The 14,075-nt window shown below is 37.2% G+C and overlaps 2 protein-coding genes across 4 annotated transcripts; one reads left to right on the forward strand and one right to left on the reverse strand.

The window, feature by feature from the left end:
* Positions 1-1,198: 1,198 nt before the first annotated feature.
* Positions 1,199-5,001, reverse strand: LOC119999615 (alcohol dehydrogenase-like 1). Of its 2 annotated transcripts, none has more exons than XM_038847287.1 (8): positions 4,806-5,001; positions 4,569-4,708; positions 4,440-4,486; positions 4,019-4,341; positions 2,981-3,063; positions 2,643-2,879; positions 2,297-2,458; positions 1,199-1,750 (listed from the first exon to the last, which is right to left on the reverse strand). In XM_038847287.1, exons 1-8 carry the CDS (start codon positions 4,855-4,857, stop codon positions 1,634-1,636), a joined length of 1,161 nt encoding a protein of 386 aa, XP_038703215.1. In that variant the 5' UTR covers positions 4,858-5,001; the 3' UTR covers positions 1,199-1,633. The 2 variants fall into 2 exon arrangements, with proteins under 2 accessions (XP_038703215.1, XP_038703216.1); XM_038847288.1 differs by having other exon boundaries at positions 4,569-4,695; positions 4,806-4,958.
* A 4,627-nt stretch (positions 5,002-9,628) lies between these two features.
* Positions 9,629-13,440, forward strand: LOC119999617 (VQ motif-containing protein 9-like). 2 transcript variants are annotated; one of them, XM_038847289.1, is made up of 2 exons: positions 9,629-10,831; positions 13,103-13,440. In XM_038847289.1, the coding sequence occupies exon 1, from the start codon at positions 9,855-9,857 to the stop codon at positions 10,818-10,820; it is 966 nt and encodes a 321-aa protein (XP_038703217.1). In that variant the 5' UTR covers positions 9,629-9,854; the 3' UTR covers positions 10,821-10,831; positions 13,103-13,440. The 2 variants fall into 2 exon arrangements, with proteins under 2 accessions (XP_038703217.1, XP_038703218.1); XM_038847290.1 differs by lacking the exon at positions 13,103-13,440 and adding an exon at positions 12,306-13,075.
* Positions 13,441-14,075: the final 635 nt, after the last annotated feature.

Genomic DNA, 14,075 nt, shown 5'->3' on the forward strand with positions numbered 1-14,075 from the left:
GTATAAAAAACCAATCCATTAATCCACACCAACGTTATCAACGATGCAGAGCCATCAATATCTTCAGCTTATCACTAAATATAACACATTACCTTGAAATTTTTCTTTTCATTACACTGCTTTTCAGCTACACCGTCACCTCCAAACAAGGGAAACCACTCTGATCATCTCCATTAACATAATCGGTGATGAAGAACACAAGAAACGAGAGGAAAAGCTTCGTACACTGCAAACGAAAGAGAAACAAATGGGTTTGGGGGTTACATTTTCAATGTAAGAAGTGGTTGTGACCATTAAATGCTCTCCTTGATTTTCGAGCTTCTTTTCAAATTGAATATTTCAAAATTGCATTGTTGACATGCTGATTGGGATTGCCACATCGACTTGGGCTATATTGGGACCAATTTACTTGGGTCATTTAGCAGCCCTATTGCATACCACGTCGACTTTTTGAGGACAACTTTACTTTCTTTTTTACTTCTGCCCTCATTTTTCTCCAAATCCACGCCACTAAATAGGATTGATTGAGCAATGTGCTAGGCCGATTAGGCTTTCTTCATGCTTGCAGCTGACACTCCCAATGCTGCTTTAGGGAAAATTTCAAACCGATATCAATTTATGATTTATGGACATCTAGGTTCGCCAAAAAAGATTTTGCCAACTTTTTAAGTACATATACTAAGCTAATTACAATTTTGCCCTAGCTATAACCGCTCCTTCTTTCTCACGAAAATTTCTTCTCTTTTTTTTTAAAAAAACGTGGAATCTACCTAGATTCCTATTGGACAATTGACTAATAAACCCAAAATTAATGTTGATGAGCTGTAATTGATCTCAACCATCAAATTTGATGGATGACTGAGATTAAAAAACTACAACCAACTGCAGCAAATATAACTACAACGCCCCCCATCCCGTTTTCTCCATGTCTAGCTTCATAACCATAGAGCCTTCTGTGCCTCTTTTCTTCTTCATTTGGTTAAAAACTTCATTAGTTATGATGATGTTGTCTTGAATCTCTCCAACTTTCAAGAAGGTAGCTTGATAAGGAACTACCACCTATGCTAAAAGTGGCTCAACTCTAACAGTTAAGATTTTGGAGACGATCTACATTAAAGTGATAGTATGCTGTTGGACAAAGGTACGCACGTATTTGTTTTCCTAGGTTGTCCTAGGCATTCTTTGAAGTACTTAAATCTAGAAAACACATCATTTATATGAGAATAGTTGAAGCTTTGCTTACATACCCGTCAGTTGGGTTACAATTCTTTGACACTTGTAAGCTTAACCAACAATCAAAGTCAAAGGACAAACAAATACGAGAACGTAACCAACATCAAAGTTAAAGGACAATCAAAGGACAAATAAGGAGCTTGCCCAAAAGTGGAAACAAATCCCAACCCAGAGGTTGAAGACCCACATACAATGCAAACCCAAAACCTAAACAAAATAAAACCAAAGCAAGCCAACCCAAAAAACAGCAGTTAGCACACGGCCTGTAGTCAGGCTAGAAAGCCACCGAGTCCTTAAAAGGCACATGTATTTTACTGGTGGAATTGGTTTTCTGAAGTGGTGAAACAATCGAACAGCTTTATTGATGATCATTAGCTTTGTGCATTTGTCCACAATCCGACTATTTATCCATCCATATGATGCAACGAAGGCTTTTCCCTTCAATGAGTAGGTCAAAAGCTTTGTTGATCTCATGGAAGCTTACTTCATGTGTTATGAACTTGTCCAAACAAAGCTCCTGTTACCATCATAAAGAAAAATGATATATGTCATTCACTAATTTTAATAACGACTGCATATATGGTGTGCCACTTGACTCGAGTGGGCGAGGTCACAATACTCTACAGTGTCAAACTTGGTAGTGTTGGGTGAGCTACCCAGTGATGTAAGGGTTCGATGCTCTAAATCATGCATAGAGCATGGGAAGAAATGAACTACATAATAATAGTTCAAATCTCCTAACTGAACATGTTTTCTAGGCCAAAGGGTCCAAAAACAAAATTTTGTGGGGGCTAGTGCGAGCTAGCCCAAAACAGACAATATTCACCAGGACTGGGGAGGGACGGGCTCTTACAGTTTATATCGAAGCAAGGCCCCATAGTTTAAGATGTGGGACTCACGAGGACGTGAGCCTCTTAAGGGGAAACTATAACATCAAGTGGGCAGGATCACAAGCCTCAACAGGTGTCAAGCTTGATGGTATTGCTGGACGACCTACCAAGTGGAGAAGGGGCTTAGTGCTCTGGGTTAATTTTTAAGACATATATTTAACAACTTTAATCACCTTTTCTAGGTATTTGTTGGCGATGAGTGGAATATCAGATCTAGGCTTGATGCCTCCAAACAATGAGCCACTCAAGCTTCTGCCATTAAGCATATCATAGCAGTTCAAAGACAAAGGCGATCCATGCATCTCCAGTCCTAGTATCACTGTCTTGCCCCAGCCCTGTTGAAATTAAGACAATAATGTAACACGGAGATCTAGACAAAGGTCAATAGACAACTAAATTCGAAAAGGATAAACATCTCAACAACAGGTATATGGACGAAAATTAAAGTGCATGTGATGAGAAGTCTAGCACTATTGAACTAAATTAACTCATATAAACCTGCCGATCTATCGAGCTAACCTTTCGGGTACTAGTGAAAGCAACCTGCATCATTGATGCTAATCCAATACACTCGAAGCAATAATCGACGCCTCCATCGGTCATTTCCTTAATCACCTCGCTGATTGGTTTGTCGACACATATTGTCGGATTGATGAAATCGGTGACTCCAAATTCTTTGGCTATCTCAAACTTGTCGGGATTCAAATCAATTCCTATGATCTTCGATGCTCTGCGTTGCCTCGCTCCTTCTGCAACCTGAAATCAACAAATTGAAATTTTGAATTAACTCCAATTCGATCAGTTAACCGTTCGGTTTTGTTTTGCGAGTAAATTGTTATAACTCTAACAATTAGTACCGCAAGTCCAACAGCTCCAAGCCCAAATATTGCGACTGTGGATCCCTCTTCCACGTCTGCCACCTTCCAAGCCGCTCCTATCCCTGCACCCACGTGGATTTATGACTCATACACCATGCACCCACTTTCATTAAAAGAATAATAAGATATGAAGAAAAGAAAAAGACATGCACAACCAAAGAGATACTTCAAAAATGAATGTAGTTGCAATATTTAGACGAATAAATTGAAGAAATAACAATCTTTATTAGCTTCTTATTAGACGACGTCATCAATGAAGACAAATAAAAAAAAGAAGATAAATTTTAGTATTTTAGATGAATATATTTAATAAGAAATCCATTTGTTAACTTCTTATTGGATGATGTATAAATGAAGACAAACATGCATAAATGAGATCAGGCAAATTTTTTTAAAAAAACCTAATGTCTGCTGCTTTAAAGATTCGAGTCGCAGTTATCACCGGACTAGAAGCGTTTCATGTCATGTGTGTCAACTATTATATATATATATATATATATATATATAGATAATGTATTTTTTTTTCAAATTCCAGGGGGGCACGTGGGTCCGCCCCTGCATCAAATACTCTTTTTTTAATGGATAAATGGAAATTTGATATTATACTAACACAAAGATAATTTTTTTACGATACAATCAGTTTGATCAAAATTTAATATTGGGCCACAAAAACATTATTCTTAAATGAAAATCAAACTCAAAATGTTTTTGAGTTCATATAAAAAAAATAATGAGAAAAAATCATCACTTGATTACGTAACATCATTTTGTTTCATGCCTAGTCATAAAACCACTACCAATATTTCTTGATTACCAAATCCACCTAGAGATCTTAAGACTTAAAAAAATAATCCTTGTTTTTCACAAGTCACGGATGTTATGGTTTCTATGAGAATTGTTTTTCCATATGGACGGCTTCTGCTAATTATTATATGATGATTGACTATTTATTTGAATGGTTGTAGACCAGACAACTCATAGACAGCAATGCTTTGAACGAATAAACAACTAGGCTACCTGTTGAGACACCGCAACCAAGCAAGCAAGCCTTATCAACAGGAATCTCAGCGCTGATCTTGACCAGATGAGCAACATCCACCACCGTATACTCCGTAAAACTCGAGACGGATAAGAAATGGTGCACAACCTCCCCATCCTTGTCCCTGAACCTGCTGGTTCCATCTCGAGGCATGTCGATGAATTTGGTCTTGAACTTGGTGCACATATTGCTCTTGCTAGACTTGCAATCCCTGCATTCTTCACAATTTGGAGCAAACACTGGCAACACCAAGTCTCCTCCTTCAATTCCTTCCACATTCTCTCCAACACTCTCCACAACACTTGACTCCATTGAGGGGAAAAAAAAACAATTATCAGAACCATTAAACCAATCGGTTAATAAGTTGAAAAGGGGGGGTTTGATGTGGTTTTGACATACCCAACTGCTTCGTGCCCGAAAATTCTAGGGAAAACTGAAATTGGACTCTGGAGAAGTCATTTGAATTAGTGAATTTAAGGAAGTGTAGTGTGCTCTGTTTTCTGTATGAAGTGAGAGGCGTGAGCTTACTGGATTCATTTTCCAGAAAGTGACATCGCTGTGACAGAGTGAAGTGCAGAGAACTTTGATCCGGACCTCCCAAGCTTTAGGTGGGTCTACTTCAATTTCCTCTATCACAAGAGGCTCTCTTGGCTTCCTGCAGATTGCAGCTGCTTGTGTAACAGAGAAACTCAGGAACAGAGTAATTAGACAGATAACATGTACAAATTGTTCTCATAAAAACTAATGATTGATTTGGATCCGAACCTTTGCATCTAATGATCTTCCCTGCAGTTTCTGATTCCTTCTTGTTCTCCATAACAAAGTAATCTCACTGTTTTTTCTTCCTTTGAGGTTTTCTGCCTTCTGCTCTGTTCTTACAAGGCTTGGGTGTATTTTATATATCAAGTGAGGCACAGAAATAATTGAGATTCTGTTGTAATAATTGAGTTTCTGTTGTATTATTAGGTGCTGCACTTTTCTGATTCCGACAGAACTATATCAAAAGATATTTGGGTTGTTGAACCTCTTAAATACTGTGTTCTCCTTCTTTCTTACTCTTTTCGATTGCTTCTTTACATTGTTCTATAATCTGTGATCATTTGTGAGGGAACCCGTTTTACAACAACATGTTTGTTTCGTTAGATCACCATTGATGTGATTTTCTGTGGCCAACTACGCAACAAGGTTTACTAGTTATACGTATGCTATGGCCAACCGCCAACGAAGGTGGAGTGACATACGGGCTCTGTTTGGACGTGGGGTGTGATTTATTTAAGCTTGATGAGTTGAGTTTAATTATCAATTGTCGTGAGGCAAGTTGAGTTTGAATGTAAAGGAGTGGCACCTACCTAACACACCTTGGTGCGGTAGAGGTTCTCATGTCTTAGATGTTAGGCAAAGTGTCCTGACGGGGTTCCATAGTTGAAGTGGTAGACAAAGTAGATATTTGCTACTTCTGTCGCTGCCGCAGCTCAGTTTATTTTATAGTTTATGAAATATTCTAGGTGATTTTTGTAATGTACTAGGTAGATTTTGTAATTTTATATTTTTGACATGTCAAACACTTTTTGTCATCGTAACTCATTTAACCTCACTTCAGTTGTTTCTCTATTATTTTCAACTAGTATTGCCCTTTATATCAACATGTACATCATAAATTAATGACATTAGTATACAATCAACATAATGTGCGATAATATTGATGTAATTTCAATTTAACAAATAATTAATTAGTGTTAGTAATCTAAAAATGCAATGAAATAAACTTGATTTTTTTTTTGATAAAATAAGTTGTAATTGAACACACTTCAATATGAATCATGGAACATTAAAAGATTCACAAAATATAGCAAAGTTAAATGTTCATCGTGCTTCACAATTGACCACAAGCGGTGATTTATGGATGGAGCAACTCTTCAATTCCACAAACTATTAAATTCGCATCTAACGGAACATAATGTGGGCAAGCCTTGGATACAAAGTACAGACTCGGAAAAATTGTAAGCCCCCGGATCCGTCAATACTTGCAACAGTAGTAATGAGGAGCAATAGGGGAGCTTTAGTGACACCCCGATTTTTATTAAGTGTGATTCAACTTGCTGACTTTGCTTTGATTTTGTCTTTTTTGAAGACATATGATCTTTACACCCCACCCCCTCACCATCTCTTTCTTGTTCCCCATGAGCACCCGTGGCCAACCATGGTGTCGTCGCCGTCCTAGCACCAATCCGGTAACCACTATCACCAAATTAAAGCCCAAGCCACCACGAACTAAACCCAACCAACCCAGATGAGTTTCTTCCACGGTAATTATCAAAATCACGTTCAAAAGTCTATAGTCACAGTGAGAAAAGTCGTTCAATCCAGACAATTGGAGGAAACCGACACCACCTTTGGGCTTCTCGTGGCAAGACACTTCTATACCACCCATTTTTCGGTCAAGATGCTGCAGGAAATTGACGACCCGAGTGATCCCAAACAAGGCATTTTTGGACGATTTTGGTCTCGAATACCGACTATGGGATAACTATGAGGCTGAATTTCACGTTTTCGTCAAGTTTCCACTCGAGAATAACTCCAATAGACGACAATATGAACGACAATGGCATATTTGATTACGAGATGTGTTTATAAAATGTCTCAGATTTATATAATTTGGGTGTATTTATAAAATTTTTGAGTTTTCATGAATTACTATTAACAAACGGTGTATTTAGTTAAAACCGGGATGTAACTAAAGCTGCCCGAGCAATATCACGAGTCACGACTCTGTACAGGCCCACTTCGATCCAGTGGGTTTATCGTCCAATACACATTTCGTATCGGGCTCTGTAAGGCCCGGCAACAAAGCCCATTTTGGTGCTGACTAGGCATGTCTGCCAGCTGTAGACCCAAAGGGATGGTCCAACCTTAACATGTCTGCCAAATATGTAGTCAAAGACAACGTAAGGTATTCTAGTGGTAGGCCCCACAATGTCTCACACCTGGAGACAAAAGCTTATATATCTCATCATTTATGAACCAATCACCCCACGGTTCCCCCACTTAAGAGATAATTCAATGTACTGAAAATGTGTTTTTTAATAGTCTTTTGATTAATCTAGCACGGTGCAATGTCATGTTTTAGGCCCCACTTTGAGATACTTCCAACGTACTGAAAATATTAAGATTATTATATAATCTTTTGATTATATAATATGATCACAATGATATCGCTCTCAATAAAAATTGAACTCAAGATCTTTCAAGTACATATGGTATGGCTTCAGAGAGATTCACCAGATAGATTTAACACTCGAGTGGTAACGTTTTAGGGATTCGCCTGACATGCGTATGAATGTGACTGTGTGTGAGCATATACTAGGTTCCAACTACCAAATTATTTCATTAAAAAGAAGTATTACTAACATTTTGCGTTATAACAACTGGTACGCCTTTTGAGACTTAAAGGTCTCCAAAATAAATCGGAATAGATGCTTTTGATATTTGTATGGCTTTAAAAAGAGGATCAGTTTCATGCGTAGCAAAAGAGTTACAGGGATTTTCAACTTGGTTTCCTTTAATCAGCAAATTCCATAAAAATGTGTGAAAGCAAAAACAAATATTAAAGATTTCAAACAGAATTATGGACTGTTTTTGAAGTGAAAAATGGTTTTGTCTATCAATTTCTTACTCCCAATTTTAATTTTTATCTATCTGGCATATATATTGGTAATTAATTAGGCTTGACCCACTAGCATAATATTATTTGCTATGAGCCTATCACCCGCACGATTTTAATACGTATCATGCTAGTTAAGAGTGGATTGACCCATATAAAGCACTTTATCATGTGATATGGGACAAATGAATGACCAATCACCTTTCACTAAAGGACCTTCTGCACCATTACCTATCCTCCTCAAAGATACACATCCTCAAAGATACCATTACCTAGGCCTCGAGCTTCGATATCAAACCGATGCTTGCCTAACTCACTAGCACAATATTGTTCGCTTTGAGCCACCCATTTGCATGATTTTAAGACACGTCATACTAGTTAAGGGTGGATTAGACCATATAAAATACTTCATAACTTCCTACCCAATTGATATGGTATGAAGGAATGACCAGTCACCTTCCACTAGAGGAGATGTTTAAGAACCCTACATTTGTGTTCATAATCAATGTGCATTCCACATGCCACATGAATTTAGGGTTAAAACAAGAGACAATTTTTGAGGATTTGTAACATTGCTCTTTTGCAATTTAAAGTACCACATATTATAATTGCTTTTTTAATTTATTAATGAAAATAGTGACCCAAAAAGTTAATTAGGAAATGAAGCTTTTATAGTCGTTTGCTTCTTCAACTGAAATATGGACATTTTGTAGAGCAATTTTAAAGCATTAATAATGAATTTAGAATACCCAATTTTGAAGGTGTTTGGGATAACCTAGAAAGGCACAAATTGAAGGCGAAGAAAGTTTCAAATTAAAACTTATTTAAAATTTTTGTTTGTTTGTTTTTTCTTTTTTTCGTTTCATTTTTTAATAAGATAATATTATATATAATATTATAAATTCTAAATATTAATTTAATTATATTTATATGAAAATATTTATAAAGAAATTTACCAAAAAAGATTTAAAAAATCATAAAATAACTAACTAATTTATATAATTGTCATTTTTTGTGTAATTTTTATTTTATCTTTTAAATTAAATTTAATAATTTTTTTCATAGCTTATAAAGTTTTTTCATAGTTTATTTTCCGCTGCTTAAAATATTTCTTGGCAAAAACAAACACCATTTATAAGGGAAAAAAAAAATAGGAGTGTTTTCATATAATCATCAGTAACTCAAGTTCAACGTACGTACAAGGAACTGTCGGTGCAGGATCTACAAATTATTCATGATTCTCCAAAGACTCACTGTTTTTTCTGCCTTGACCAGGAATTTGACGCAAACATGGGACTGTAGGTAAGATAGAAATTCAGACAGAGTGAGAGCTGCGTCTTTTTTTTCTTTCTTTAATTGATAATGATATTATACAAATTCTTTGTAATTGGTACACTCCATATAGACTTAAATCGAACCGTTAGGCCTTCATGCACGGAAAGTTTTCATCATAGAAAATAAATTGGACCAAAATCGACGTGTTATCACAAATATATTATTCTCATTGAAAATTAAACATAAAACCTTCTGAGTGCATGAGATCCCAACGCATAGCCACAAAATAATGTTATACTCGGAACACAAATATTTTCGAGTCCAAACAATGTTATCCTCATAAAGATTCTATAACCCAATTGGTTGTAATGCGTGCTTTCATTTACTATTCATGTTCCATTCACTTCTCTCGGGTTAAGTAAATTTTTAGTCATTTGAAAGATATACAAGATTTTATTTTGATCATCCAAATATCAAACATGACCTAAGCAAAAAAAATAATTGGATTTAAGGATTAAAGTGTCACGTCGGTCCAGAATAAGTAGTCAAAGTGTAGCAAATTAAATCTTTGAATGACTAAGCAAAATAAAATTTTTAGTATCTTTCAAAAGCATTACAGAGTACAGACCACACCAAGGACAAGACATATTTATTCTTTTTTCATTCGCTTTTTCTCTTTTTAGAAATACTGAGCCTCCAATTATTTTCCACACAGTAACATCTCCATGACTCTACTCGCCGACCGGTTAAGAAGCAGCGGATCCCCACCAGACAAAGCAGAATCACACACTGAATATAGATAAATCATAGATAGATATATAGATCAGTAGATCTAGTGAGGGAGAGAGGGAGGTGGGTTTTGTTCTTCGTATTGTTTAATGGATAAAAGCATTGAGTCTACTGCCACCACAACAACCAGCAGTAGTAGCAGCAGCTCCGGCAGAGATCAATACCTCAAAAACCTCAATAAGCTCTCACTCAAGATCTCCAAACCCGTTACTGTTACCAGAAACCAACCAGTCTTCGATTACCAGGATCAAAGTCAGAACTTGATTCACCAGCAACCGTTGTCTCAACCACCACAACTCTCTCAGGCAGAAACACAAACACAAACACATGATCTGCAACAGCAGCAGCACCAGCCACCGGTGTACAATATCAACAAAAATGATTTCAGAGACGTCGTTCAGAAGCTCACTGGATCTCCGGCTCATGAGCGCTTCTCTACACCACCACCGATACTACCACCCAAGGCTCCGAGCTCTCGCTTGCAGCGTATTCGCCCTTCGCCCCTTGCGAATGTTAGCAACCGACCTCCTCCGCTGCTAAACAACGCCATTCAGCCTCAACAGCATCAACCTCTGGCAACGATAAATCCATTGGCCACCGCCACTGCTCCAGGCGGTTTTATCCAGTTCCCGGGAGCTCCACTGTCACCGCTTCCTCCGCTCCCGTCTGTCCACGGTGCAGCTGAGTCACCCGTCTCCGCTTACATGCGGTTCTTCCAGAGTCAGAACTCGATGTTTAACGTCGACCCCAATTCGAAGCAGTTATCGGGATTCTCGCCGCTTGCACCGTTGAATTCACCACGTTGGAATAACTCGACTCCACAACCACCGCTGCAGATTCTGCCACATTCATCAGCTTCGGGAATGCCTGCAACCCAACAGCAGTTCCAATTGCCATCATCACCGCTGGCGTTTGGTTGTTCGAATTCTCTGCGGTCGCCATACCCTTTGCTCTCCCCAGGTCCGCTGTTCTCGCCTTCGTCAGGGCCATTAGGTTTTCCGCTTTCACCGACGGTGCAGGTGCCCCTGCCAAGCCCTAAATGGAGATGTCTTTGAGCTTATATCAGGTAAGACCTTTAAAAACAAAAACTTTTAGAGGAAGATGCTGTTTCAAAGATTTGGGGTTTAGGATTAGGGTTTTTGTACATGTTGGAGGGCTTTTAGGTTACTTCTTGTTGGATGGAAAAGTTTCTGGCTCTGGTTAATTATAGTGTCTGTTATCTATAAATGGATATTATGTTCAGTCAAAGGAAAACTGCCCTAGAATTGTTATTTTGACTACAATTAGATACTTTTGTCTTTGGATTGGGGGCGGGGATATCCAGATAGATAGTAAAGACAATAGTGTGTTTTTGTTGTTATTTTTAGTTGATACAATTCAATGGACTTCATTTTCTATTTATGCCCTCCGATTCTTCTGTAAATTCCAACTTGTCTAAATTTGCTTTCCTGTTCTTTTGGTTAACTTTGGCATCACAATGTAGTAGGCTAGGGTTATAGAGGATTTGTTGAGATTATGATGGTATAGTAGATTGCTTTTACTTGAATTTCACACATTGGAATTTATGGAGTGATGATGTCCTGCCTCTTTAGTATATTCAGCATGTGTGTGAGATGCATGGAAGAATGTGGTGTACACTCTTTTTAGTTATTGGGTTTACGGAGGAGGGAAGCTTGGCTGAAGGAAGTTTGAAGGACATCCTCTTTTGCTGACACTATTATTTGTCTGCTAGGTACCTCATTTGCGATAATTTTCCATTAAAACTTTGGCTTTTTGACTTATAAACTTAAGTAATATTTTAGTTTGAGTTTTGGCAGCCCAAATGCAAATAATTGCATGATTTTTGCTTGTTTCATTAGATTTTGTTCACTAGATGTTCTACATGACAGTATTATTAACCCTGGAGATTGTTACTTGGTTCAGCTAATATTTCTTCGTCCATGATGTTTATATCGTAGATTGCCGACTCTTTCTGAAGTTCTAGCCTGGAAATTTACTTGTATTCATGATAAGAATTTGAAATGCCCATGTTAAATGATGTATTTTTATCTTGGGGTTCATTGATGGAATTACAACTTTCCTAGTCAAGTCCTGCTCTTTGGTGAGAACCTGTAGGACGTCTCATTGGAATATGCAACCCTGCTCGACTCTTCTATACTCCTCAGGCATTGAGGGACTGTTTCAACCATGCATCAGAAGATGCACATTGTAAATGTTCCTTATCGTTCTACCCAGGAGTGGCTTTTTTGGTATACCTACCCACTTCAGAGTCAAACTACTAATGAGTAGCTTATGGAAGCTCCCAAACTACTAATGCCCTTGCCAGGGTATCTACTTCATTTAGCCATCTCATTCCTTCCTTTTTTTGGTCAATAGGCACTGGCAGGGAGCCTTTTCCGGATTTTTTCATCCATATCCTTGCGTTTCACGTTGTCTAAATTTATTTTTGGCATCGTTAAATATGAATATTCTTAGGAAACAAAGGCTATTGCTTTGTTTGTTTTGTAATTTGGAATGTATGCCGTTTGTATAATCTGTAGGAAGTCCATGTTTTGCATTTGCTGCCGTTGGGTATCCTTATCCTACTGCCATAGTGCCATCCTCCCCCTGTGGGATCACTGAGACAGACTTTGCTGGTTGAGAGCAAAGGTCAAATTTTTATTTCATAAATTCTCAACCATTGTTGAAGTTGTGCAACTGTCATAGCAGCCTCTAATTGCTGCTCAAATAAAGGTATGCTTGAAGTGGTAATTGGAATCGCTGTGATATTGAGATACATAAATGAGTTGATACTGTAGTGGAGGTTTAATGGCTTTTGCTATCTATTTTTTTTTCCTATGCTTGTTGCAATGAAGTCTGAATTTGGCACTGCTTGAAGTAGGGAAGGCTCTCAAATCGAGCAGAATGGTGTTTATGCTATTTATTCTGTTAAAGGGAAGTCATTGGTTATGCAAAAGGGTGATGAGTATAGCGATGGCAGTTGAAGAAGAGGATTGTAGGGGTGGTAATGTTTACCTAATGTGTGCCTTTTGTGGCAACCACTTGTCAAGCACGGTTGCACGTGTTTAGCCTAGCCTGAGTTTGGGCTTAATGAGTAGTCTAAAGGGCACGCATGTTAAGTTGTTGTCGGTTAACAACAAAAAAAGTGTTTCTTGTGGTGCTAACGTGTGCCATTTAATTATGGTTTGATTTAAAGTGAAGAATTTTTTTAGAAGCAGGAAGTTGATTGTTGAAAATCATCCTAATCTTCATGAACTTGTTAAGTGGCTTGGATAGAAAACAGAGATGCTGGTTAGTTGTGACCCAAAGATGATTGTTGCATTCTTTTAATGCTTAGGTGACAAGAGGTATACTTTCCATCCTATAAAGAAGTTCAAAGAAATTGCTGCTCTTATGTCTGGAAAGCAAAGTGGTTGCATCTTTTGAAGCTAAGAGAAGAAACTCAAGAGTTACATGGGCCTTGATTGGAAACAAATTGAAGAATGTCCAGAATGTCCAGGACATACTCCAATACTGTAGTAATTGTTTGAAATTCTTGTGAATGGGTTGTGGTGATTTAAGGTAAGTTTGCCTCTAATGAATAGAATCCAATGTGCCATTGATGCTTTTTCAAGAGCTAGAAAGCTATAATAGTTGAATTTATTACTTGACTTACAAAATTACAATCTGCATTTACAAGTCAAAAATTTTAAAGAGAGGGATTGACTTATACAGCTTTAGCAAGCATGACTTATTTGAAGAATATTGTGAAATTGATTCGGAGTTTCTTTTCAAGATTTTTTTTTAAAAAAATAATGAGTATTTGAATGGGTCAAAACTCAAAAAAGAGCTTCTAAATAGGAGAAGTCAGGCAACTTCTAAGAAATGTGGTGTAGGCTTGAATATCAAGAAGATTCTTACATATGAAATTAATGGCCCAACTTATACAACGGTACAAACACATCAATGCATATTGTCTTAGAGTGTGTTTGGATTGAGAGATTTAGAGGGATGGGAAAAGAAGGGAAGAAAATGAAAGGAATAAGAGTTCTTTTATCTCTCATGTTTGGATAAATAATAAAAATGAAAAGAAAATTAGTTTAATTTATTAATTTATACTTATTTTTATGTTAGAGTGTTATTTACAAGGGTAAAATAGATTTTTAACATATTTATAACTTAATAAGTCATCAATTCCCTCTAAATGACTCAATTTTGGAGATGAAGAATTTTAACAAAAATTTAATGAAATCTTCATTTTAATTCTTCCAAATTACTCCTCTTAATAATTTTTAAAATATCTAAACAAGGGAATTGAAAGGAATCTCCAT

Source organism: Tripterygium wilfordii, chromosome 6 (genome assembly GCF_013401445.1).
Source record: "Tripterygium wilfordii isolate XIE 37 chromosome 6, ASM1340144v1, whole genome shotgun sequence".
Lineage (NCBI taxonomy): Eukaryota > Viridiplantae > Streptophyta > Magnoliopsida > Celastrales > Celastraceae > Tripterygium > Tripterygium wilfordii.